The sequence below is a fragment of the Rhinopithecus bieti genome, unplaced genomic scaffold (assembly GCF_001698545.2).
Source record: "Rhinopithecus bieti isolate Rb0 unplaced genomic scaffold, ASM169854v2 scaffold_5191, whole genome shotgun sequence".
Classification (NCBI taxonomy): Eukaryota; Metazoa; Chordata; class Mammalia; order Primates; family Cercopithecidae; genus Rhinopithecus; species Rhinopithecus bieti.
In genome coordinates, this window is record NW_016804727.1 from 1251039 (window position 1) to 1278768 (window position 27730).

The window sequence follows — 27730 nt, forward strand, 5'->3', positions numbered from 1 at the left end:
GCGTGAGCCACCGTGCCTGGCCTCGCCATTACTTTTAATAGCCAAAACCACAATTACTTTTGCGCCAACATAGTAACTGTGCAGGATCTCTGGTGGGCTCCTCTGGTGGAGTTTCATAAACATCTTCCTCCTGCTTAGGAGAAAGTGATAACATGGTTGAGACACACCACATCCTCCAGGAGCCTCTTGTTCTCTGACGTGGAATCGGTTCGGAGATTTGGGTGCAGTTCTGCCTGAGACAATAAGGAGTGCGTTGGCGTGGCTCTTTGACCAGAATGAGGCTTGGCAGATAGTGCTTGACTTAGGGCCCCTCCACCTAGGTCCACCCATGCTCCAACTGCCACTCTCCTAACTGTCGCTCAGAACATTACCTCTCAGTCCCAGTGCCTGCCCAGGCTTTGGATGACCTACCACTGGCTCAGGAGCTGGGAGAGCTACTTGAGGGCCAAGTGAAAGCCTCATTTTGTGATTAAGGCACCAGCCAAATATAGTTTCATGAGGAAAACTCGGTTGCCTTTGGCTTTGTTTTTGTTTTTGAGTGCTTTGAAAATCTTGCTGCCTTTCCCCCCTCTGATTTGCAAGACACTAGAGAGGAAATCAACTTGGTTATCTGAGCATCCTCTAGTGCTGCTCAGCTCTGCGTGAAGACTGCTTTCCTCGGAGGAGTCCAAACTTTATCAAAAAGGGAAATATTTCCTTTTCTCTTCACAATGTAAATATATTTTTCTGTTATTATATAAGTAATAGATGCTCATTGTAAAAATTCATACTATTCAGAGTATGTTTCCCAACTCTGCTGGGTCAGAGATGATCATATGAACAGTTTATAGTGTATCTTTCCAGTCTCGGGAAGTGTGTGTGTGTGTGTGTGTGGATGTATGTACAACATTAATGTGATCTTGCTCAATGTTATTTTCTAATGTTAGTTTTTAAATTTAAAAGTGTGTAACAGTGAACTCTCCACATCAATCCATATTTATCTGCCTTTTCCTGTGCCAAAGTTACTTTAACCATTCCCCTGCTGATGGATATTTAAACTGTTTAAAATTTTTTTGTAGTTACAAACAATGAATGGTGTAATGAACTTCCTTATACATGTATCTTTGCCTATTTGTATGGATAGGTTTGTGGAATAAATTTCTAAAAATGTAACTGTTGGGGCTAAAGTAAGACACATTTTGAATTCTGATAGACGCTGCTAAATTGCCACTGACCCGGCAAAAGTTTATGCCCCCATGAGGGTGTCCCAGGACTGATACTAGGCAAGTAGGCACAGTGCCTAGGACTCACGATAGTTTTAGGGGCCATAAACACATTTTAATTTTTTAAAGCAGGAGAAAAAAGTGAATGTAATAATGAATATGTAATAGATAATGACTCCGGAAAGGATTATATTCATCTTTGTACCAATGCACTCATAACGTAAAATTTTTAGTATTTTTTTGGAGGAAGGGGCCCATGAACACAAACATGTGTAGGGTCCATGCAGGTCATTCTGTGGCCCTGGATTCTCTATTACCTATCTCTTCACAGCCTTGCAATTCTCAGACTTATCTTTTTCATCTTTGCCAGTCTTTTTTGTTTTTACTTGCAGTTCTTTAGTTATTTGTGAGGTATCATCTCCTAAGTTTATTGACCATATGAATTGCCTATTTGTGTTCTTTTCTGTCTCTCTCTTTGTTTTAGAGACAAAATCTTGCTCTGTTGGCCAGGCTGGAGTGTAGTGGCACAATCTAGCTCACTGCAGCCTTGAACTTTTGGGCTACAGAAATCCTCCCATTTCAGCCATCTGAGTAGCTGGGACTACAGGCACATGTCACCATGCCTGGCTAATTTTTTTTTTTTTTTAGAAATGGGATTTCACTATGTTGCCCAGGCTTGTCTCAAACTCCTGGACTCAAGCAATCAATCCTCCCACCTTGGCCTCCAAAAACATTGAGATTACAGTTGTAAGTCGTTGTGCCTGGCCTTTTCTCATCTTCCTACTGGGTTGCCCATTTTTCTTTGTTAAAGTTCTTCTTACAGTATAGTGAATATCACAAATATTATACTTAAAATTTAGCATTTTGGCTGGGCACAGTGGCTCACACCTGTAATCCCAGTGCTTTGGGAGGCTGAGGCGGGAGGATCATGAGGGCAGAAGATGGAGACCATCTTGGCTAACACGGTGAAACCCTGTCTCTACTAAAAATATGAAAAAAAAAAAAATTAGCTGGGCATGGTGGCGGGCGCCTGTAGTCCCAGCTATTCGGGAGGCTGAGGCAGGAGAATGGCGTGAACCTGGGAGGCGGAGCTTGCAGTGAACTGAGACTGCATCACTGCACTCCAGCCTGGGCGACAGAGCGAGACTCTGTCTCAAAAAAGAAAAAAAAATTGTGTTTAATATTTGTAGTGGTATCTAAAGTGCTCCTGTACCCCAAATCTGCCAAACAGTTTTTTTTTTTTTTTTTGAGACAGAGTTTTGCTCTTGTTGCCCAGGCTGGAGTGCAATGATGCAATCTCGGCTCACTGCAACCTCTGCCTCCCGGGTTCAAGCGATTCTCCTGCCTCAGCCTCCTGAGTAGCTGGGATTACAGGAGCCCATAACCATGCCCGGCTAATTTTTGTATTTTTAGTAGAGATGGGGTTTTGCCATGTTGGCCAGGCTGGTCTCCCACTCCTGACTTCAGGTGATCCACCTGCGTTGGCCTCCCAAAGTACTGGGATTTACAAGCGTGAGCCACCGGGCCCGGCCAAAGCAGTTCTTATATGGTATCATTCTTGCGAAGACTTACACAAATATTCTTGGTATTTTCTTGTAGAATATCTATGGCTATTATTACTCATGATAATATCTTTAGTTCATCTGGCGTACATGTTTGTGTAAGATGTGAAATAGCTATTAAACTCTATGTTGTTTTCCAAGTACGTAGCTAATTTTTCCCACACCATGGGACAATAATTTGAAATTTCACCTTTATCAAATATTAAATTATCCTTTGTACATCAGTCTGTTTCTTGAATCTCTTCCAACTCATTGATCTATTTATCTATTGGCACACTATTACCACAGTTTTAATTTAAAAGCTCTATAATCTTTTGATTTCTGATAAAAGTAAATCATCCCTTCCACCATAAACTTCCTCCTTCTAATTTTTTTCTTGATTATCCTCACACCTTTACTCTTTCTGATAAACTTTGGACTTACATTTTCAAGTACTGAAAAAAAAAATACCAATGAATTTTGTAAAATTTGGAGATTAATTTGAGGAGAAGGGACATCTTTCCCACACGGCATCTGCTTCTCCAAGACCTGGCATTTTGTTCAGACCTTTTATTTATGCCTTTCCCGCTTGGCCTTCAGCTTGCCTGAGTCTTTGCTGTCTCAGCAGCGCCCTTCTCAAGCCCTTTCGTGACTCTGTGCAACAGGATGCAGCAGCAGGGGCTTGCCTGAGACTTCATGTTACCCAGGTTAACAGGGGCCTTTTGCTTTGCAGTTTTTTGTCCATTTAGTAGCGGCTTTCTTTCCCTCTCTTTCTTTCTTTTCTTTCTTTCTTTCTTTCTTTCTTTCTTTCTTTCTTTCTTTCTTTCTTTCTTTCTTTCTTTCTTTCTTTCTCTTTCTTTCTCTTTCTTTTCTTTCTTTTCTTTTCTTTCTTTCTTCTTTCTTTCTTTCTTTCTTTTCTTTTCTTTTCTTTTCTTTTCTTTTCTTTTCTTTTCTTTTCTTTTCTTTTCTCTTTCTTTTCTTTCTTTCTTTCGAGACGGACTTTCACTGTGTCACCCAGGCTGGAGTGCAGTGGTGCCATCTCAGCTCACTGCAACCTCCGCCTTCCGGGTTCAAGTGATTCTTCTGCCTCAGCCCCCAGAGTAGCTGGGACTACAGGTTTGCACCATCACGCCCAGCTAATTTTTGTATTTTTAGTAGAGATGGGGTTTCACTGTGTTGGCCAGGCTGGTCTCGAACTCCTGATCTTGTGATTCACCCATCTTGGTCTCTCAGAGTGTTGGAATTACAGGTGTGAGCCACTGTGCCCGGTCTAGTGGTAGTTTCTTAAGAACTGTGTTCAGGCTGGAAGGCACTGTGGCAAAGGCCACTGCCATCTCATTATCTGGATTTCTGGTCTCTGCCTCACTTTGGCTTAGTGTGGCCCATTCTCCACACTACCTAGAGTAACCTTTCTTTCTAGGAGATCTCCATGGGTCCCTGCTGAGAAACCATCCTTGATTCCCCATTGTATTGGTTTCCTGTTGCTGCTGTTACAGATTGCCACAACCTGAATGACTTAAAACAACGCACATTTATTATCTTACAGTTCTGGAGGTCATAAGCCTAAAACCAATCTCACTAGGCTAAAATCCAGGTTCTGGCAGGGCTGGTTCCTTCCTGGAGGCTGTAGGGGAAAAGCCATTTCTTTGCCTTTTCCAGCTTCTAGAGGCCACCTGTGTTCCTTGGCTCATGGCCCCCTTCTTCCATCTTCAAAGACAACAATTGTATCGCTCTGACCTCTGCTTCTGTTGTCACATCTCCTTCTCTGACTCTGCTCCTCCTGCTGCCTTCTTATACCTATGATCATAAGAATCCTTGTGATTTGATTGGACCAACCCAGATAATCTAGGATCATCTCCCCATCCCAAAGTCCTTAATCACATCTGCAACGTTCCTTTTGACATGCAAGGTAACATAGATACGGGTTCCAAAAATTAGGACATGGATATCACCGGGGGACTGCTATTCTGAAAAATCATACCCATGGCTTTCAAGATGAAGTCCAGACTCCCTAAGTTGCCAGCCTCTCAGAGGCATGCCCACTTCTTCTCGGTGTAACCTCATTCCACTCTCCCCTTCAAACTCCCTGCTCCAGGTACGTTTCTGGAACTTGCCATCCCTGCTTTCTCTAGTCCTGGTCCAGGCTGGTTCCTTGTCTGGAAAACCTCTCCCCACCTCTTCACTTGACTAATCCCTACTCACTTCCAGCCATGGCTTAACCTTCAGTTTCTCTGGAAGCTTTTGACAACCTCTTCTACTCCCTACAAGTTCCTCCAGATTTCCTTCAGGGCTCTCAAGACTTCCTCCAATGTTCCTGGTCTGCTCATATTGCCCTCTTTTGTTTTTCTTTGAGATGGAGTCTCACTTTGTCGCCCACGCTGGAGTGCAGTGGCACGATCTCGGCTCACTGCAAGCTCTGCCTCCCGGGTTCAAGCGATTCTCCTGCCTCAGCTTCCCTAGTAGCTGGGATTACAGGTGCCTGCCACCACGCCTGGCTAATTTTTGTATTTTTATTAGAGACAGGTTTCACCATGTTGACCAGGCTGGTCTGAACTCCCAACCTCAGGAGATCCACCTGCCTCATCCTCCCAAAGTTTTGGGATTACAGGCGTGAGCCACCATGCCTGGCCTGTATTGCCTTTTATATGATTGCTTGATTATACTCTCTTCCAAAATGTAAGTTCTTTGAGGGCAGAGATAGCAAGGGCATCTTTATGCTTGGCACTCATTAAGTTTTTGCTGAATAAATTTTATTTAAAAATTAATTTCATAATCAAATTATTTTACTCTATGGGTTTCATCTTAGATGTTATCATTCATTTAACAAATATTTACTGAGCACCAACTTGGTAAGTATTGAGCCAAGGCAGTTAAAATTAAGAAGAAATCGCCTAACGACTATGAGGATGCTAAGGTTGTAGAGGTGTGATGATAAGGACTTGAAAACAATTCTCCCCTCTAGGAAATTGGACTTGGAGGTCAGCGAACCAATAGACTTTGGTTCTGGAGATCATCAACATCTGATTCGGAAAGCAGCAGATAAAAGCATCCAGCCCGAATCTGGTGAGCACTACACACCTTCATCTTCAGCTGGGCCACAAGAAACTCGGGAGAAGCCACGGCCAAAGGACACCGAGCAGTTGAATACCTATGTGATAGAAATTTCAGATGACATCACCCCAGGTGATAGCAATGCAGCTTTAGGCAATCCTTTCTCAGACGCATCTGTCCGCAGAGGTGAGAATAAAGAAATTACCTTTTTAGAAGAGAAGAGCACATGTTCTCTTAAAATGTTTCCACAGTGTAGATTGTCAGATACAATCTTGTTTTTAGTTTTTCTGAGTCATGCTTTCTCATAAAACATGATGTAGGACTGCTATAATTGACTGCTTCCAAGTTGTCCAGGGCATTCAGAAACTCATAAGAAACATATGGTGAATAACTTTTTTTTTAAGGAAATATGAATTAGTCATGGATCATAAAATGTTTTTACTTGTATACAAGGTGATACCATAATATTGGCTTAAGTTTTAAAGCTTCCACTCTGCCACCCTTAGGCCTTCTGAGGGCCTGGACAACTTGCAGGTGGACTGTGAGCTTTGAATCCTGTTGGTCTCCCTGTGGCCCTCACCACTCCTTTCCTGTGGCTGGAAAGCTGCCTTTTGGAGCTCTAGCCTTTGAGGTAGGAGAAGGAAAAGGCAAACAGCCAAAGGCAAAGTAGAGCCAAGAGACGGCTGCAGGTATCCTGAGAGTTGACCAAGCCAGTCTTCTTTTCAGAGGAAGTTCTAGAAACCACACCCAGAGTTTTGAATGCCATGTCATTGACCCACCTGTATCACGTGGCCACCTCTATCTGGAGTTGTTCAGCTGAGCCCACTGGCTGTCTCTGCGATCAATACCAGGCCTACACAGGGTGTTGTGCAAGGGCAATGTTATTGCATTTCGTCCTTACAACAACCCTACAAATACAGAAGTTGTATTGCCATTTTACAGGTGAGAAAATGAGGCTTAAGTAGTCCAATCGAATTAGTCTTTCAGGTCTAATTGAAAAATATGTAGAGCCTCCTTGCCAGTGTAAGAGTCAGTTATTTATATCTGCCTCTCCTGGAGGGTAGAGGCTGGCCTTTGTCCAATTAAAAAAAATTATATAGTATATGAAAAGATGTAAGTGCTGTGGAGAAAAGGAAAAGTATAGCAGGGTAATGGATTGAGTTATGGGGTTCGTCATTTTTTAAAGCAGCATTATGGAGATACAATTTGCAAATCATAAAAATCCCTTTTCAGTGTACAATTCACTGGTGTTTTGTTTATTTAGAGTTGATAACCATCAACATGATCAATTTTGGAACATTTTCATCACCTCAAACAGAAACCCATACCCAGACTAGGTGCAGTGGCTCATGCCTGTAATCCCAGAACTTTGGGAGGCCGAGGCAGGTGGATCACTTGAGATCAGGAGTTCAAAATCAACCTGGGAAGCATGGTGAAACACCATCTTTACCAAAGGAAAAAAAAAAAAAGGAAAGAAACCCATACCCATTGGCAGTTACTCCCATCCTCCCTCTCTCAAACCCCTGCCAACTACTAACCTACTTTCAGACCTCTCTATGAATCTATTTTGAACATTTCATGTAAATGGAATCATACAACATGTGTCTTTTGTGATTTCCTTTCACTTAATGTTTTTGAGGTTCTCCCATGTTGTAGCATGTGTCAGTATTTCATTCCTTTTATATGAATGGGCCGTATACAATTCCATTGCCTGAATAGAAAACCTTTGTTTATACATTTATCAGTTGACAGACAATTAGATTGTTTCCACCTTTGGGTTATTTTGAATAATGCTGCAATCAACATTCATATTCAAGTTTTTGTGTAGACATATGTTTTCATTTCTCTTGGGTAGATACCCAGGAATTGCTGAACCGTAGGATAACTCTGTTTCACATTTTGATGAACTGCCAAACTTTTCCAAAGTGGCTGCATCATTTTACATTCCAAGCAGCAATGTATGAGGGCTCCTGTTTCTCTGCATCCTTGTCAACACTTGTTATTGTCTGTCTTTTTGGTTATAGCCATTCTAGTGTCTGTAAAGTGTTATCTCATTGTACTTTTGACTTGCATTTCATTAGCAAATTTTCTCTTATACTTATTGGTCATTCATATATCTTCTTTGGAGGAATGTCTATTCAAATCCTTTGTCCACTTAAAGAAAGCAACAACCATTTTATTATCTCTCATAATTCTGTGGGTTGACTCAGTTGGTCAACTCTTATATTGGTCTTGAATTGGGAGCTCTCATTCATTTACAGTGAGATGGTGGGTGAGGCTGCTATGGCCATTATGACTGCACATTATGGCTTGCGGTTGGTGTTAGTTGGGGATCCAAATTCATCCTTTTGTAGGTGTATATCCAGCTTCCCAACACCATTTGTCAAAATAATTATTCTTTCTTCATTGAATTTTCCTGGCATATTTGTTAAAAATCAATTGACCATAAATAGAAAGGTTTGTTTCTGGACTGTCACCTTGATTCCATTGATCTCTATGTCTATTCTTGTGAGCCTGGGCCACATTTAATATATTCCCCCACAGTCCCTGCTACATAGCAGATGCCAAATTAATGTGAGCTAAATGAATATTTTAATGTAGGCAGCATGCACTTGGGAATATATGCTCTGCTATTTTTATTAAGATAGCTTAGATCCACTGCTTTGTTGTCATACTTCCTATGCATAGAAACTGCCCAGCAAAAGGACAGTTGACGATCCTATAAGTTAATTTTAAGCAGCATTACTTCTTTTTTTTCCTTTGAAATAGGGATAAAGCCACACAAAAGGCAAATTGCCATTGCCAGTGCCATATTCAGAGGGCCCAGGATGTAAGCAGAAAGAGGTGCCCATGTGCTGTGCCTTGTATATTGGCCTGTCATTCCTTTGGAACTCTTTGGCCTCATGTACAATTCACCAAGTTATCTATTTATGCATCAGGAAGCAGAAGAGAAGAGAGTTACTACAGGCAGGTAGGCTGGAGAGGAAAGTGGCAGAAAAGCTCCACAAACTCTCTGCAGCCCAAGTCCATCTCCAAGGAGACGTCCCCTCTCCCCACAGTCCTGAAGCTCTGCTGCTCTCCGGTGCAGGGAGGTAGTTTCGCTGGATCCCTAATGATGGGCCTGTGACACGGTGAGGCTTTCAAATCATGTTTGATCCTAAGGAGGATGGGGTGTGCATGACAAAGAATTAAATTCCTGAGTTTGTCTTGAAAAATCTGAACTTTGGCCAGGCATGATGTCTCATGCCTGTAATCCCAGCATTTTGGGAGGTTGAGGCAGGTAGATCACCTGAGATCAGGAGTTTGAGACCAGCCTGGGCAACATGGCGAAACCCCATCTCTACCTAGAAAATACAAAAAAAAGAAAAAATTAGCTGGGAGTGGTGGTGATCTTAGCTATTCAGGAGGCTGAGGCAAGAGAATCGCTTGAACCCAGGAGGTGGAGGTTGCAGTGAGCTGAAATTGCGCCACTCTACTCTGGCCTGGGCAACACAGTGAGACTCTGTTCCAAAAAAAAAAAAAAGAAAAAAGAAAGAAAGAAAGAAAAAAGAGAAAATTCTGGAGCTCCCATGGATAAAACCATCAGATCTCCAATAAAACACCTCTATCCAACCATCTGGATTGAGTGTGCTCTAAAAGTTCTACAGAGCTGCATTTTTGTTGTTATTCCATTTGCTGACTGTAAACTAGCACGGCCTTTCTCATCCTAAAAAAAAAAAAAGCAAAAAAAAGTAATAATAATAATAATCTTTTCATTAAATGTCAAAAATAAGTCATTACATTTATGTAGTTACTTTTGGCTATTGTGTCATAAAAATAATGTTTCTGTCTCCTCAGCTTTCATTATCAAAGTGTTCCTCCTCCTGTCAGTTCAGTTGTTGCTCACTGCGGTAATTACCAGTGTGTTTATTTTCTGGTAAGTCTTTATGACTGATGTAGAATTAAGTGTTAGGTTGTTCACATTAATTCTTATTGAATCAGCTTAATTTAATTTTGATCATTTAAAAACAGTTTGTCTCTTTTGTTTTCTGAGGCAACTCCTAGACCAAGGTGGTAGTAGATTTCTAGAATTTTACTTTCACTTCCTAACTGAATTGAAAAAGCTTTTTTTTAACTCTTATTTTGGACACTGCTTTCTTTTTTATTTTCTCCTGAGCTGTTTCCACAGTTAAAACTGGATAGAGAAGAAAAGGTGAGCTGGACGTGGGGGTTCATGTCTGTAATCCCAGCAATCTGGGAGTCTGAGGTTGGTGGATCACTTGAGGTCAGAAGTTTAAGACCAGCCTGGCCAAAATGGCAAAACCCTGTCTTTACTAAAAATACAAAAATTAGCCAGGCGTGGTGGTGGGTGCCTGTAACCCCAGCTACTCAGGAGGCTGAGTCAGGAGAATAGCTTGAACTTAGGAGGTGGAGGTTGTAATGAGCTAAGATTGAGCCACTGCACTCCAGCCTGGGCAACACAGTGAGACTCTCTCTCAAGGAAAAAGAAAGGTGAGATTATGGAGACCTTGGAGGCTGGAACAGTATTAAATTCAGAAATTATTTGAGGGGGTTGGGTGCAGTGATTCACACCTGTAATCCCAGTGCTTTGGGAGGCTGAGGTGGGAGGATTGCTTGAGGCCAGGAGTTTAAGACCAACCTGGGCAACATAGTGAGAACCCCATCTCTACAAAAATAAAAATAAAAATTAGCCAGATGTGGTGGCACATGCCTGTAGTCCCAGCTATTCAGGAGGCTGAGACAAGAGGAACGCTTGACCATGAGTTCAAGGCTGCAGTGAGCCATGATCATGCCACTGCACTCCAGCGTGGGCAACAGAGCAAGACCCTGTCTCTAAAAACAAAAGAAATAACTTATTTGAGCAACTATGATCTGTCACTGCTTAAACATATCCTATGAAAATCTATATTTATGAAACAAACAGATGAGAAGTTGATTTCTTTTGCTTTGCACACATATCAGTCTCAGCATTTTAAAAATGAAAACCTTTATTAGGACATTTGCATTCATCCAAATTTTACTTACAACTTATTATGAATATATCTATTTTAAGAAAAATAATGTTTCACTGTTTCATCCCCATCCATCATTATTCATCATTTAGGGTTTCTTCCTTTCTTCTCATGATATTGCTTTACTTCTACTTAAATATCATATTTATTAGTGAAATATTTATTGTGTAAAACTGTGTTAAATTTTTTTTAACCAGGGAGGCTTTAAGAGTTTGGGTGCTCAAAAACCCCTGGTTCATCTATGCAACCTTGTAAGTATCATTGGACTTAATACAATGTGTTTTTTCTACTATCTATTGCCTGAGGTTCTTTTACTATTCAAAATGAGGTACAAGGTATAGCATTCTTGAAATGATAAAATTATAGGGATGAAAAACAAATTAATGACTGTCAGGAGTTAGGGTTGAGTGTGTGGGTGTGGGTGTTACTATTGTTAACCTAAATTAATGACAGAGAGGCTTCCTGCAGAGTGTATTTGGAAGTGGCAGGGGCATTGCAAGGTGGGATACACAGGCCATGATGGATGATGGAGAGGTTGGAATAAGAGGAAGCCTTTGAAAGGCAAAGAGAAGTCTATGTAAATTATTTTGAAACAAAGATCATTGGCCACAGGGGCTTGTCACGGGAGCTGGTGCTAACTCATTGGTGGAGATAGCCATTGCCAGGCAAGTGTTTTTGTGAGAGCAGCTTGGCTGGAATGCTGCGATCTTTAGGAATTTTTTGTGATATACTCTGTTATAGACATGTAGGCAGGACATGTAGGGACATGTGGGGCATATAGAAATTTCTTGTGGGTTTTTAAAAGGTCTTTGGGCTAGTTCTTATCTCAGATATACAGATCGCCTCCTTCATGGCCTCTGGCTCCATTCTGGGTGTGACCTAAGTGACTCCATCTTGGCATTGGTGACTTTCACACTTTACAGGGCTGGGGTAGTATAAGAGAAGTCTTTGTGGATGTTTTCTTGAAGGGATAGTTCTGAATCTTGATTGTGATAGTGGTTACATGCATCTGCACATAGATTTGTGTCATAATTCGATGATATAGAATTTTATATATACACTGTATCAATGTCAAATTACTGGTTTTGGTACTGTATTATAAATACATAAGATGTAACCACTGGGGGAAACTAAGTAAAGATTTCATTGGACCTCTTTATCTCTTTGCAAATTCCTGTGAATCTATAATTATTTTAAAATAAAAATATTTTAATGCCAATAAGTTATCTGTGGATGGAAATGAGAAAAGTTAACTTTAAAAGCTAAGAAGGCCGAGTGCAGTGGCTCACACCTGTAATCCCAGCACTTTGGGAGGCTGAAGCCAGCGGATCACCTGAGGTCTGGAGTTTGTAGACCAGCCTGGCCAACATGGTGAAACCCCGTCTCTACTAAAAATACAAACATTAGCCAGGTTTGGTGGCAGGTGCCTGTAATCCCAGCTACTTTGGAGGCTGAGGCAGGAGAATCGCTTGAACCCGGGAGGTGGAGGTTGCAGTGAGCCGAGATCGCGCCATTGCACTCCAGCCTCGGGGACAAGAGCAAGACTTCGTTTCCAAAACAAAACAAAACAAAACAGAAAAAACAAACAAACAAAAAAAAAAGCTAAGAAAAGGCAAAAATAATAATTAACATTTTTGTTTATAATACTATAAGTAAGATCATAGTAATACTATGATCTGTATCTACATCTATTTGTCTCTGTAAAATATAATATGCTATGATATAGTCACTGAAAACAAATAACACGTGGTTTTAAATTATCCTCCAGCCCAGCATTTTTTGTGGTACTGATTATACTTGCTTGCTGTGGGAATCTCCGCCGTCAGGTGCCCGCAAATTACATTCTCCTGGGATTCTTTGTAAGTAAACCTTGTCAGCACCTGTTCTAGTTCACCTCTGAAATATATTTTTGTCGCGTTATTAAATTCATTCATTTTATTATGGAAACTCTTCCTGTGGAATAATACAGATAGAAATTATTTGTGAAACGTTCTCTTGGCGGAATTTTGTTTGTAATGAAGTAGTAAACTTATGAGATGGTATCACACCCTTTGAGCAGATTAGGGGATCTGGGGATCTGGGCGACTTCGAGCCGGCACACTTGCCTCTGATGAGGCCACCTGGGGGCGCGCACTCCCGAGCCTGGGTTACACTTCAGGAACAGTTAACCTGGCTATTGCCAGACCCCTCTCAGGCGCAAGTACATTTTGTTATGGAGAGTGGTTTCCACGTCTAGTTCACAAAGTCATGTGCAAGAAGTTTATATTTCTTTATTCTTGTAAAATGTATTTTATTCCTTCTTCAAATCCCACTGGGAGCAGAACCCATCTCTGAGCGAGGTTCTCCCTCATTTCCACAGCTTGCATCTCAGCTCACGAGGGCTTTTGCAGCACCGCAGAGTCAGGGGCTGAGAGGGCTCTCCTGATCCGCGGCCTGGTTCCTGGTCCCTGGTGCCGGGTTCCCCAGCGCCTCATTGTGGTGGCTTCCACTCACAAGGCCTCGCCACACCTGCCCATTTTCTGTCGTTGGTGCCTCCCTGGACCACAGAACACTGGGTGGCTCCCTTTCTTGCAGCCAATTGCTTTCTGTGCTGCCCACAGGAACCCCAGGATCGTGCCAGCTCTCAGCAGGTACCTGAAGCTCCTAGATTTTTCTAAACCTGAATAGAACTCGAATTTCCACCAGTTTCCCCGCATTCCAACTCTGGGCTTAGCTGCCCAGAGGTCGCAGGGCTTCTCCCCAGTGACCGGCATCCTTCAGGAGTCAGGCGGAACAGTCAGGCCAAACCTCTTGCCTCCCGGGGGTGTGGCCTCTCTGAAGCTCACAGATAGTAACTCCAAGAGTGTTTGGGTCCTCTTATGAAAACCCAGAACCGTCTCAGTATGATTCAGGAGGGTGTCAGCAAACGATTCTTTTTTTTGGAGAAGAAGTCTCTCGCCCTTGTCGCCCAGGCTGGAGTGCAATGGCACGATCTCGGCTCACTGCAACCTCCGCCTCCCAGGTTCAAGCGATTCTCCTGCCTCAGCCTCCCGAGTAGCTGGGATTATAGGTGCACGCCACCACGCCCGGCTAATTTTTGTATTTTTAGTAGAGACGGGATTTCACCATGTTGGCTAGGCTGGTCTACGAACTCCTGACCTCAGGTGATCCGCCCGCCTCGGCCTCCCAAAGTGCTGGGATTACAGATGTAAGCCACCGTGCCCGGCCAGCAAACGATTCTTTTTTTGGGAAGGTTGACATTTCTTCCCAAGCAGTGTTGATCTTTCTTTCACGGGAAGATTTATTTGCCAGTTGATTTATTCCCCATCTGATTCCAAATCAGACTTGAGTTGGCTTATAAAAATATCAATAATATATAAAGATAAGATCAATTAATGGAAAAATCTGATGAAAGGAAAATAGGGTAGAAAAGTTAATGGTTAGATTCGTAGACAAAATGCGTCAAGTCCTATGCACGTGTCTGGAGCCTAGGTTTGGTTCTGCGCCTCCTGGTGGTCAAAGCGAGCGGTAACACTTGACCGTCGGTGAGACTCAGCACCAGTACCGTGTAGCGACCCTGGGGATTTACATGCTGGGAGGAATAGCTGGCTCCTGAGGCTGGAGAAGACTGACTGCCCGCTGTTCAGGTTTGGACATTTCCTCACCTGCCAGAGCATGGAGGAGCCTTCGTTAGCTGGTGTGGGTACCCTGCTCACTGCCTAGGCCAGCAGTGGGGTGTCCCAGTTCCTGCACTGACAGCAGAGATCACACTCAGAACGGGGCGGGGCTGGAAGCCAGACGGAGGCGGGAATCTGGGAGCCGAGACGGTGGGGAAGGGCGACAGGAGGGCGTGCTGGTTTCCCAGAAATGTTTGAGTTTTTTATTTAAACATTTTAAATGGCCTTAACGTTTATTACAGGAGACAAAAGTTATTGGTCTCCAAGGAAGCTCTCATCTCTGAGGTTTTGCTGTTTATCTCAAAGCAAGTAACGGCTTAAGAGATATTATACAGGGGTAAAGCATTTGTTATGTCTTCCAGACTTAAACGTCATGTCCAAGGGTTAGAAGATATATAGGAAAAAGCCCATTTCAGAAAAGGAGTTGAGGGAAAAAAGGAAAACACATTCACTGACAACAGCTTTTGTCCCATAGAGTTTTGGCCCCTTGAGCCCATGTTCTGAGCTCTTGAAGTCTTCAGACAGTTGTGACTTCCACGGCCTCTTCCTACTCTCCCCCTCTTTCGAAAACCGAAATCCGTTTTCCAGCTTGAAACCATTTCCTCTTTTCTCTCCCTGTCTCCTTCCAGTTGCTCCCAATTACACATACAGTCACACATCTACATACACAACACACAGTCACACATTTACGCACACAACAGTCACACACACCCCACACCCCCTCACACCATTCACACCACACATCCTCCTCACACCACATACACACACAGTCACACACACACCACACATTTACACACACCACTCATAGCACATATGCAGTCACACACACCACACATTTACACACACCACTCATAGCACATATGCAGTCACACACATCACACATTTACACACACCACTCATAGTGCATACACAGTCACACACACCACTCATAGCACATACAGTCCCACACCACCACACATTTACACACACCACTCATAGCACATACAGTCACACACACCACACATTTTACACACACTACTCATACACATACACCACACACACACATGCACGCTCACACACTTACATATATTACACAGACACAGAGGCAACACAACATAACATCAACCTCACACATACACCACCCACACCACACACATGCATACCTCCTTCATGTGCTGCTGGAGCTGGAGAAATAGGAAGCAACTGATCCAGTATAAGAGGAAAAAAGTCATCTAGAGAGGAAGATTGGAAGCAAGCACATTATTAGATATCATTTGTATGGAGACTAGATACACTGTTTTCCCTATAATGGAAATAGAGACAACCTACTTCATTTAGTTGTACAAAGTAGAGAATCAGGCGATTACCTACTGAGTTTGGAAATGCCAGACAGGCAACCCAGGACTTTGGGGACTCCACTTCTTTCCCAGCCTCTGCTCCCAGCCATCCTTGGCCAGCAGGAGTTCAAAGCCTTCTCTTGCAGGCCTCGTACTAGGATGTGCCTTCGTTTTTACCCCTGGAGACTGGAGGAGTCTTTCCTGGCTCTGCCTGTGGACCTTGGGTCAGCCCAGTCTCTGGATTTGCCTCTGGCAGAGCAGCCTTGGGGCTGGGCATGCCTTTAGCCCTGCGGCCACTGCTCTGTCGTCCTCACGCCTTGGCAGGTCTGTGGGCCTGGGCACAACCTCAGTGCCTTTCTTGGTCTCATCCTCCAGTCTGACTGCCCACTGGCTCTCAGTCCCTACCCTTATCCCACCTTTCCCCGCACCCCTGGCTCTATTTGCGTGATGACAGCCCTCCTAAGCCTGGGGCTGGCACCTGCAGGTGCAGCTCCACACTCTGCTCTGTCAGTATCTGCCCTCCAGCCCCATCTCCCGCACTGGGAAGACCTTGGTTCTCATCCCATGTCTGAGGTTGGAAGGCTCTCCCTCAGGTGCCGTGGAAGGTGTCTGTACCCAGAGTGTTATAAAGCTTAGATATCACATATCCTGTCCTGATGAAACATTGATACTGTGTGGGTGGCCCCCTTTGATGAATGACAATATGGTCTACAAATGAACCTTTTTACCTTGGTTTCTACATTCATAATTAATACATATTTAATTCACTGAGTATGTTAAAGTTACTACAGTGTTCAAAGAAATGTTTACTAATAATTTTCTCTTGTCCATCCTAGGGAGGATGTTACGGAAATACTGAATTCTGTTTATTCCCCATAGTCGCCCTGTGGCTGTGTGTACCAGGCTGTGCATATTCCCCCTTGCTCCCTAGACCCTGCTCAGAAGCACACCCCTCAAATCACCTCTTCTGAATTCTGGGCCTTGCCCCCATGCCTCGGGAAGCAGGCTTCTGATTTATTGTGAATTTTGTTTTTAGACAGCTCTTGAAGGTCTGCTGCTAGGAGCCATATCAGTGTGAGTCTTTGATACACATTTCCTTTGATTTGTGCGTGCTTTTCTTGAAATGTATGTGAACAATAATCACAGTCTCTGGTTTTAGTTTCTACAAGGCCGAGGAAGTGTTATGGGCAACAGCTGCAACCACTCTGGTGACACTAGCACTCACTTTGTTTGCTCTACAAACAAAAGTAGGTATTATTGAAGGGAGTGTGCCAGGTATGTCCCTTCGTCCCTGAAACATTTCCCTATGCCTCCCCCTGCTCTCTCAGTCCTGGAGGTCTCACCTTCAGGGCCCTCTTGCCTTTGGGCTTTCCATGGGCTTTGGCCAGTGGGGAGTTCCAGCTGGAGACAGGAGCAGGAAGGGAGAGGTACTGATTCCCATGGCTTCCTCCCAGTGACAAGTTCTTCTTCGGCTAGCAGTGTACCTTAGCAAGATTCACTGCCTATCACAAGATGGCTAACTCAGCACACCTTCTGGGCTCCTGTAACTGCCCCCTCTCCTTTCCCCTCTTGGGCCTGGGACTGGTAACAGCTCTTTGGCTGGCTGCCAGCCTAGCTTACTGCACTACCCGTTCTGGTTGCCTGCAGACCCTTCTGTGGATAGTTCCTTTACAAACAAACCCTCCTCAGATCATTCTATTTGAGTGTGTCATCTGTTCCTTGCTAGGGCGCTGACTGATACAGGGAATTTAAAAATTTAAAAGTTGTACAGTTTACCAGGCTCCAAAATGCCAAGATGTCCCAGAGGACATCTCATAATTCGAGATTATTTCTCGAACACTCTGAGCCTCTGTCCAGCCATAGGGTGTTCTTGAGATCTGATGCAACATTTCCTGTGGCCCCTCCTTTCAGTCCTGGTCAGTTTCCTTTTGTAAAGAATGGGCTGGCCTTAGTCAGGTAAATAACTTACACAGAAGGGAGTGCATTTCCCAAGCTGTTTGGCAAACATCATAAGGAAGGTCTTATACACATGCTGAATTTTAGCCTTTTCCTGGTGGAAACAGAAGTGTCAGAGAGACAGAAGGATCTACTAGATATTTAGTCAAACTGTATCAAAAGTTAGAGATTCAACTTTAATTGATGATGAGATCAGTATTTGCCATCTTAAAGCTGGTCATTTGTAGATACCAGCTGATTTGTACACAGATAGGCTTCCTTGCAATGAGTAAGGTGGGCCACTGTTGAATGCACAGATTTCTTAAGCCATTTAAAATACTCTAAGATGGCTAGGTGCTGTAATCTCAGCACTTTGGGAGGCTGAGGCAGGCAGATCACAAGGTCAAGAGATTGAGACCATCCTGGCCAACATGGTGAAACCCCATCTGTACTAAAAATACAAAAATTAGCTGGGTGTGGTGGCACGCGCCTGTAGTCCCAGTTACTCAGGAGTCTGAGGCAGGAGTATCACTTGAACGTGGGAGGCGGAGGTTGCAGTAAGCCGAGATCGTGCCACTGCACTCCAGCCTGGTGACAAAGCGAGACTCTATCTCAAAAAATCCTCTAAACTGCCAGAATACTTTTTAAAAAGCCCATTAGTATTTTAAATCACAGGTTACCTATGACCTGGATTCAGGAAAGTGAATATTACATTGCAAAGTTTTTTTTTTTTTATTGTTTGTTTGTTTATTTTTGAGACAGGGTCTTGCTCTGTCACCCAGGCTGGAGTGCAGTGGTACAGACATGGCTCATTGCAACCTCTACCTCCAGGGCTCAAGTGATCCTCCCATCTCAGCCTCCCAAGTAGCTGGGACTACAAGCGTTTGCCACCACCCCTGGCTAATTTTTAAATATTTTATAGAGTAGAGGTCTCCCTGTGTCGCCCAGGCTCATCTTGAACTCCTAGGCTCAAGCAATGCTCCTGCCTCACCTCCAAAAGTGCTAAGATTACAGGCATGAGCCACTGTGCCCAGCCAGAAAGTATTTTAAAGATGGCATTCACGTTGATGACTTTGAAAGGCAGCTGAACCCATGGTCAACCACATTTTTTCCCTTTGTTAAGTTATGTGTTGGGGATGGCAAAATTCAGTCCAACCACAACCCAAGGGATGCAGAGGGAATGTAGGAACACAATGAGTCTGAGTTTTTTCATGAACCCCAACTGTCCACTTACCAGGGAGAAAATTAACTAAACGTCCATTTGGTTGAACTGTAATTGGATCTCACAGTTGAAGCAATTCCTTTGGACTGGGTGATAGTGTCATGTGGACACAAAATGCTCAGCTGTTCGGCCTCCCTGTCTGCCTGCCTTTCTCTCTAAAGTGGGGCCTGGGAATTTGGGATGTGGCTGTGGTTTGTGTGGGCTCTTGGCACTGGCCAAGAAGAGAACGGGGTGAGGTTGGGGTGTGGACGCTATGGCCCACCATTGTTCCTGGATGACATCATCTGGATCCCAGAGTGACTGCGTGCTCTGTGGGCCTCTGAAGCTGACAGCCCACCACAGGTGTGACTTGGAACCTGTTATCTCTTGGGCTTGGTCAGAGCTGACAGGGCTCCCCACCTGAATTTACCTCACTCCAGTTATCCTGCCTTAATGATGGGGGAAATAAAAGAATTAGGAAAATACTCTTGCAAGAAAATATACTGAATTAAAGGCTCTTGTTTGTCTGCATAATCTAATTTTTTTAAGACCAGAAGATAAACATCCTCTTTTTTTTTTTTTTTTTTTTTGAGATGGAGTCTCGCTCTGTCGCCCAGGCTGGAGTGCAATGGCCGGATCTCAGCTCACTGCAAGCTCCGCCTCCTGGGTTTATGCCATTCTCCTGCCTCAGCCTCCCGAGTAGCTGGGACTTACAGGCGCCCGCCACCTCGCCCGGCTAATTTTTTGTATTTTTTTAGTAGAGACGGGGTTTCACCGCATTAGCCAATATGGTCTCAAACTCCTGACCTCGTGATCCGCCCGTCTCAGCCTCCCAAAGTGCTGGGATTACAGGCTTGAGCCACTGCGCCTGGCCAAACATCCTCTTTCTTAAGAAAACCTTAATCTCCTCAGGCTGATTTGGGTCACTGATTTATAAAGACAAAAACAAAAACCACATCAATGCATTTCCAAATTACAAAAGAATCATTAGCAGTAACTTCTGAAAGTTTAGTATATACTTTTGTGAAAATATATGCATATAAATGTGAAAAAGATAGCCAGTTAACATCTTGGTATGTTTCACTCCATTAATGTTTTCTATGTACATGCTTTTGAACATATGAATGATTATGATCATCCTATACCTTCAAATATGCATCCTACTCATTCAATGTATTTTTATTATGGGAAATTTCATACAAGTACAAAAATAGAATAATATAATGAACCCCTAGGTACCCATTACCCAGTTTCCAAATATCAACTCATGGCTACTAGCATTTCACCCATACTTCTACCTTTTTCTCCCAGTCAATATAACACTTTTTATGTAGCATTTTTTAGTGGTTGGAGCTAATGTATTTCCATGGTTCTTGGAATTGATCAGGGTAAATTATTAGCAATGGGCCAGTTTCTTCTATGGGGTATAAGATGCATCTTTAAGCATCCTAAAATTTCTTATAGATGATAACTGAGTTGTTTATGCTGTTTATGTTTCCTCAGTGGGATTTTACCTTGCTAAATGGAGTGCTGTTCGTTTTCTGCTTCGTGCTTTTTATCTATGGAATTCTCTTAATTTTCGTGCGATCATATGTGAGTGAGATCTTACTGGGAAACCTCAGAAAATTGTTAAACATATAGATGAAGTACTGGTTATGTTAGTCTGGGTCCTCTGAGAAGCAGACGTGGAATTGGGGATAAGCATGCAAAGATTTTAGTAGGAGAAATGCGCACGAGAGAAAAGGGGCAGGGAGCCAACAGCTGGGGCTGCTGTCAGACCACGAAGGCATATCAGGCCTCGAGTGAAGGAGAGGGAGGGGAGGCTGAGTGGGAGCACACGGCGTGGTCTGAGGGCGGCTCAGCAAGGCCATCAGGAAGTTCCAGAACTAAAGTCAATCGTCAGGGTGGTGACATGTCTTCCAGGGAGGGCCCTGCTGCTCCCAGCAAGGACTGAGAAGGGGGAAGCATGGCCTAAGTGCAAACTGCAATGGGTTGCACAGCACAGCAGCTGTGCTTGTGGTCAGTTCCATTCTCCTCCTGGTAAATGAAGGTCTGTGAGACGGATCCTAGTGGCCCCCACAGTGGTCGTTAGGAGGTACTATGCGCAGAAACTCTGGCATGTGAACATTGAGCCACAACCCTAGACAGTTGTTCTTCTCCAAGAGGGTCTTGAGGTGAGCCTACCCATGAGGGCAGGCCAGATTCCTTCTCCTATATTTGGGTGCTGCTTGTTTGAAGTACCAGGAGTGGAAGAGAAAGACCTGTTTGGGCCTTTCTGATAGCAGCCTAGAGGAGGCTCCTTATTTTCCAATTCTAGCTTTTTTTTTCTTTAATGTATTCATTGAATTCTTACTAGATATTGGACATAGGCCTATGTGTTTTTCACAAAACATCACGTTAAATTCTGACAACATTCCTGAAAAGTACATAGCTCATCTATTTTATAGATAAGAAAACAGACTCAGAGAAATTTAATAATTCATCTATATCCCACAGGGAGTGAGTGGCCAGGGTGGCACTGAGGCCAGGTCAGGGCGACTCGAGTGACCATGCTCTTCCCACCTCATTGCACAGTCCATGGACTGACTCAGAAGGGCTGTAGAGACCGAGAGGTGTGATCTGGCCTGGTGCTGGCAATCTGTCAGTGGCTCCTGTGTGGAGGCCAGATCCACTGAGAGCTGGTCTGGGACCTGGGATCCTTTTGACTAAAACCTTAAGGCCAACTTGGTCCCAGTGCTGAACCAAGGAGTTTCTTGGTCGACAAGTGAACTAGTTACACGATCTTTAGACATACACAGAATCAACAGTTCTTGGTGTTATGAATGACCCCATAGGCTTCAAGCTAGGAAGGTGGCACCTGCACTTTAGAGATAAACTCAAAGGCATCACAAAGATGGGCCTTAAAAGGCCCCAGTTCTCCACTTATTAATGGCAGCAGAGATATTGGTAGTGATAATGCAAACATTAGGTGGGTTCCATAAGTCTTTACAGTTTAACTTAGGTGCAGTTAAAAAACTCTTTCCCACTAGATAGATAGATCTTAGTTCCCATTCTAAATTTTCTGTCACAAACATCTACAGACTTGCATATGTGTTTAAATGGAAGGCTTTGTTGGAGCCATTCCCTACGTCTACATGCTTGCTGGACTTTGGCAATTTTGAAACCTTTGGATTCCAGTGATCAGGTGTTTTCTTGCTATTAGCTCAGCCTGGAAATACTGTGTCTCCCAGACCGTGTCACTGGCTTCTGATCGTCTTCACCAAGAACCTATCCTTGGTGAAAGCTGGCAGTGCTTTGCCCACCCCTTTCAGAACCAGCTCTCTCATCCTGAAGAACTCTTCAGGATGCTGGTGCACTCATCACCTGAGCAGTATATACTGTATCCAATATGTAGCCTTTTGTCAGATTTTGTACTCCATTTTTTAATCCTCTTCCCCAATAGAACCAAGTCATTTGGCATTTAGACTAGTTCCATATTCTGACTGGGGCTGTTTGTGTTGCAAGGAACAGATACCACTTGGACTAGCTTGAGGCAAAGAGCCAGAGAAACTCATAGACCTCCTAGGTGGGAAGAAGAACTGGGATTCCGAGGAATGAAAACCTTGCCTTCCTCTCTGTGGCTGAGTTGACTAGCCACCTCTGCTTATAGCAGTAATAGTGCCAGCACGCACTAAAGATACAACAGCCTCTGCTACTTGGTTCCCTCTATCCTGAGAATTGATTTCCAGCTGGCCTGGTGCATCTGTCTAAGCCCACTGACATATCAGAAGTCCCTGATCAGTCATCAGACTCACTGTTTTTGGAGCTGGGGTCTTCCACTGCTTGTCAATCAGCTCTAGCTAGGATATGTGAAGGTCACTATGACCCCAAAGCTTCCTGTTCCTTGAACTGAGGGGAGAGGGCAGATTCTCTAGAAGGGCTATGTAGATGGGGCACAAAGTGAAATACGTCTAATACATTCTACTTGCCCTACCATGCATGAGACATTTAGCACGTACTTGGTGAATATTATTTGGCATGTGCAAGCTTAGTTTTTATTTGCTTGCTCATTGGAATTGAGTGGGTGCTGTTGACTAAGAATGCTATCATGGACTTTGGGGACTTAGGGGAAGGGTGGGAGGGGTGTGAGGGTAAAAAGGCTACATATTGGATACAGTATACGCTGCTCAGGTGACGAGTGCCCCAAAATCTCAGTAAGCACCACTGAGGAACTTACCCATGTAACCAAAAAGCGCCTCTTCCCCAAAAGCTATTGAAAGAAAATAAAATTTAGTTTTAAAAAAAGAAAAGATGAATTCCCCCACAGATTCAGCTTTCTTGATATTGGTTCCTTATCTGGCAGCAGTGACTTAAGTGACCCCTTTCATTATTCCAAATCTTTTTCTTCATATACAACCGTATCCTTTCTCTTTGCAGTGGCTGCATCTATTGTATGCGGGACTCGGAACTGTGCTGTTCTCACTCGTAAGTCCATTGCTCCATCTCTTTGGTAAAGAATGTGATATGTGCAATGTGCAATGACAAGCCCTTGTGCTAGGCCTGGAGTCACATGGGGTTAGGAATTCACTGGAAACTCTTCAGCTCCTTTTTAAAGGATCATATTTAAAACCATTACCCTCTGGAGAGCCGGATCCATTGTTTCCCAATCCATGAAAACATCACTTTTGTTGAAAGAGTGAATATTTCAGAAAAGAATGAAGAATTATTTATAAGCTTTGAAACTTAGTGTAGCAGGGATGTGGTTTCTTTTTTGTTTGTCCCTCCAGACCAGTTCTATTCTTTCACAATGGAAACTTCTCCTAGAGAACCAGTGGAGGTCACGCTAATGTATCTGGGAATGTCTTTCCTTCCATTTAGTCCCATCTCTTACTGTCGTATCTTTAAAACTATTTTAAGGAATGTTTTATTTAAAAAGTAATACATGCACACATTTTAAAATTCAAACAACATAGAAGATTATAAAATGAAAATTAAAGTGCCTCTCTTATCCCCCTGTCCCTAGAAGGAACAACTGTTAGCAGTTTCTTGGAATCCTTTTAGAATTTCTTTACACATGGGCACTATTTCTTCTTACACAAACGTAGCTATACTATGTATAATGTTCTGCCTTTGCTTTTTCACTTAAAAATAATGGCCTCCACATATTAGCAGACCTGGGTCCAACTAATTTTTTTTCAAGGGCTGCATGGAATTCCATTTCATGCTTTTATCATATCACATCGTTCAGGGTTTTGCTGTTTTTGTTTGTTTGAGACAGGGTCTTGCTCTGTCACCCAGGCTGGTGTGCAGTGGCATGATCATGGCTCACAGCAGCCCCATCTCCTGGGCTCAAGCAGTCCTCCTAGCTCAGCCTCCCCAGTAGCTGGTACTACAGGCACATGCCACCACATCTGGCTGGTTGCATTTTTATTTTTAGTAAAGACAAGGTCCTGCTATGTTGCTCAGGCTAATCTCAAACTCCTGAGCTCAAGTAATCCTATCCGCCTTGGCACCTCCCAAAGTGCCAAAATTATAGGCATGAGCCACTGTGCCCAGCTGAGATTTTATTTTTTAATATTATTTATTTTCAAAATTTCCAAACATATCGAGAATGTATTGATACATATTCAGAAGGATCAAGAATGGTGTAATGAACCCCACATATTATCATTAGGCTTTAAAATTATCCACATTTTGCTTCATTTTTATTGTTGTTGGAATTGTGTTATATCCTTCAAATGTTAGAAAAATTCACACCAGGAGGTTAAGGTTAAGCATATATATTTCAGATGAGATCGGGTGTGTTTAGGGTGGTATGGGTGTAGACAAGGTTAAGCATATACATTCCAGTTTTCCCATTTCTTTTCCTATTTAAAGGGAAATTATTTGCATTCATTTTCCTTTATTCCTACGCTCTCGGACCTTTTGTGTTGATGCTTGCTGTATGGATGCTTGCAAACAATGCTTCCATGCAAAAGTATGTTGGTGTTTCTGTTTCCCGTTTGCAGGCAGAGTAAAAACGATTGTAGACTCAAACAGGTCTACCCAATGCCAAACAAACTGCTGGAAAAGAAAATTGAATTTTGGGGGATGCTTAACTATCAGAGTTGGCAGGGTGCCTCATTCCCAAATGCTCACAGGAGTCTGAATCCTGGCTGGGGCTTCCCTGTGGGTTGGTTGTGTCTTGGGTAGTATCCTGAGCCCTGTTCCTCCTGGATGGGTGGGGCACCACTGGATCGAGCTCATCCCATGTTCCTGTCAAGCACATAATCTCTCCCAAGAAGCTGCAGTCCTAACCATCCCATGCATGTCTGTGAAATGATTGAGAGTCATTATATCCCCTCTTGTAAGAAGCAATAAATTAAAGTCAGAGATTTGGGGAGGGAAGGGAAAGAAAACCACTTCTGCAGAGGAACTGGGACTCCAGGGTGAAAGATGGAGGCTAAGAGCAAAGCTGCATCCTCTGCCATTGGGGTTTTTTTTCCCCCCTCTTTTATAAACATGATGAATTTATCCCAGTTTGCCTGGGACTGAGGACTTTCCCAGAATATCAGAGTCTTGGGCAAATTGGAATAATTTGTCACCTTAGCTTTCCTTCCAAAGGTGCTGGAATGAGACACAGGGAGAAAGGGGGGAGAAGGGATTCACAGCTGAGGTGAGGCACCTGTTTTTATAGAGTGCAAACTTGGGGACCCAGTGACTAAGTGACTAACTGGGGCTGTAAGAATAACATATTCAGCCCAAAACAGACTTTTGACAATGTTTCTCCCGATGCTAAAATATTTTTTTTCAGATCATTTGGGACACTTATTTCATAGAAATGTACAATTTAAGTAGCTAATTCTTCCTTTTCTTCAAGTACTTGGTGATGGATGTGCAGCTCATGCTGGGAGGGCACCACCATTATTCCCTGGACCCTGAAGAATATGTTTTTGCTGCCCTGAACATCTACTTGGACATCATCAACCTTTTCATTTTTATTCTGCGTCTGATTGGACTGGGACGGTAGTCACACAACCAAAGCTGGCTCATGCGGCGAAGAGGAAGGAGGGGTGCTGTGAAGTGTTGCCAGGCTCGGGCATGCAGAAGTCACCATTTCAGAAGCTCTTTTATTTTAAAAAAATTTAAGAATACTTATTTTTTTGTCAAATGAAACCTAGCATTGAGTAGATGATAGCTGTAGCTGTTATATTTTCAGTTCCATTGTCACGTAGCAAAACTTTCTGGGGACATTTCTAATTTGTATAGATTCAAAAGATAAGTATTATAATTACATACTTACAAACATTTGTAAGATGCCCATTCCTTTGTTGGAGTTTTCTGAACACTATTTAAAGCTGTAAACAACGTATCTCCACATGAATACAATTGACTACAGAAATCTACATTTACTTCTTTCTCTTCTCTTGATTTGGACATTCTGTGGGAATATTCTGGCATCTGAGATTTTTAAAGAGATAAACCAAAAGATAAATCAAAGAATTCTGCCTTTCTCTTGGATTCTAGAGTCAGGCTGGAGAGAGTAATAGCATCCATCTGGTGGAGTATAGAGAGCTTTAATCAAGTTCATGTACATGAAAGGCTCAGGACAGAGCGTTAGCTGCTATTGTCACCATCCCACCCATGCTTCTGGGCTTAACTCAGAGGCCACTTCCTCTGACTGTTGGAAAAATTAGCCTTCTTTGGAGTCCCAAGGTATTTTAATTTAATTTTATTTTAATTGTGATAAAGTACACATAAGCATAAAATTTTCATCTTTGCCCTTTTTTTTTTTTTTTTTTTTTGGCCTTGAGGTGGAGTCTCACTCTGTCACTCAGACTGGAGTGCAATGGCACGATCTTGGTTCACTGCAGCCTCTGCCTCCTAGGTTCAAGCACTTCTCTTGCCTCAGCTTCCTGAGTAGCTGGGATTACAGGTGGGTGCCACCACGCCTGGCTAATTTTTGTATTTTTAGTAGAGACGAGATATCACCATGTTGGCCAGGCTGGTCTCGAACTCCTGACCTCAAGTGATCGCCCACCTTGGCCTCCCAAAGTGCTGGGATTACAGGTGTGAGCCACTGTGCCCGGCCCATCTTAATTATTTTTAAGTGTACTGTTCAAGTAGTGTTAAGTGCAACCAATATCCAGAAGTGTATTTTTTGTTCGTTTGTTTTTTGAGACAGGTTCTCACTCTGTCATCTAGGCCAGAGTGCAATGGCACAATCATAGCTCACTGCCTCAATCTCCTGGGCTCAAGTGATCCTCCTGCCTCAGCCTCCCAAGTAGCTGGGACTATAGGCACACACCACCGTGCCAGGCTTTGTGTGTGTGTGTGTGTGTGTGTGTTAGAGACAGGGTCTCACTATGTTACAGTGGGTAGCTAGTGTGTTATGAGCAGGTTGGGAGAGGGCCCTCCGCCTCACACACACCAGGAGTGTTGGGTGACCATCAGGTGATGGTCAGGCGGTTAACTGTCTCACTAAAGTAATAATTGGTCACAGCTGGCACCAGGGAATGGCCATCTTCTAATAGATAGAAAACACCTGAAACTGGTGATCAGCCACTTCCCAACAAGATCTTAGGAGTTGGGAGAAGGGATGCAAGAGCCTGTAAGTATGCCAGTGCATAAAACCCCAAGTTAAAAGGTCAAATTGTGCACTTGCCTTTCCAGCCGTCTGCTTGGCCCTCTTCCAAGTATACTTTATTTCCTTCCTGCTCTAAAGCTTTTTCATCAACTTTCACTTATGCTCTAAAACTTGCCTCCATCTCTCCTGCCTTATGCTTCTCAGTCGAATTCTTCTGAGAAGGTAAGAATTGAGGTTGCTGTAGACCTGTATGGATACTGATATGTTCTGC

At 43.3% G+C, this 27730-nt stretch overlaps 1 protein-coding gene across 3 annotated transcripts; it reads left to right on the forward strand.

The window, feature by feature from the left end:
- On the forward strand, nt 1-26364 carry TMBIM7 (protein lifeguard 1). Of its 3 annotated transcripts, XM_017870311.1 has the most exons (10): nt 615-712; nt 5706-5980; nt 9632-9710; nt 11004-11057; nt 12575-12665; nt 16815-16852; nt 16938-17025; nt 20418-20507; nt 23331-23378; nt 25753-26364. In XM_017870311.1, coding segments are annotated over exons 1-10 (915 nt in total). In that variant the 5' UTR covers nt 615-710; the 3' UTR covers nt 25903-26364. The 3 variants fall into 3 exon arrangements, with proteins under 3 accessions (XP_017725798.1, XP_017725799.1, XP_017725800.1); XM_017870309.1 differs by lacking the exon at nt 20418-20507 and having other exon boundaries at nt 1-712; XM_017870310.1 differs by lacking the exons at nt 16815-16852; nt 16938-17025 and having other exon boundaries at nt 2-712; nt 25753-26363.
- Nucleotides 26365-27730: the final 1366 nt, after the last annotated feature.

What these genes read in the sequence shown, in the direction of transcription:
- TMBIM7 (XM_017870311.1), top strand. An exon ending in AGACGCATCTGTCCGCAGAG is followed by an intron (nt 5,981 to 9,631) that starts GTGAGAATAAAG and finishes CTGTCTCCTCAG; the next exon opens with CTTTCATTATCAAAGTGTTC. An exon ending in ACCAGTGTGTTTATTTTCTG is followed by an intron (nt 9,711 to 11,003) that starts GTAAGTCTTTAT and finishes TTTTTTAACCAG; the next exon opens with GGAGGCTTTAAGAGTTTGGG.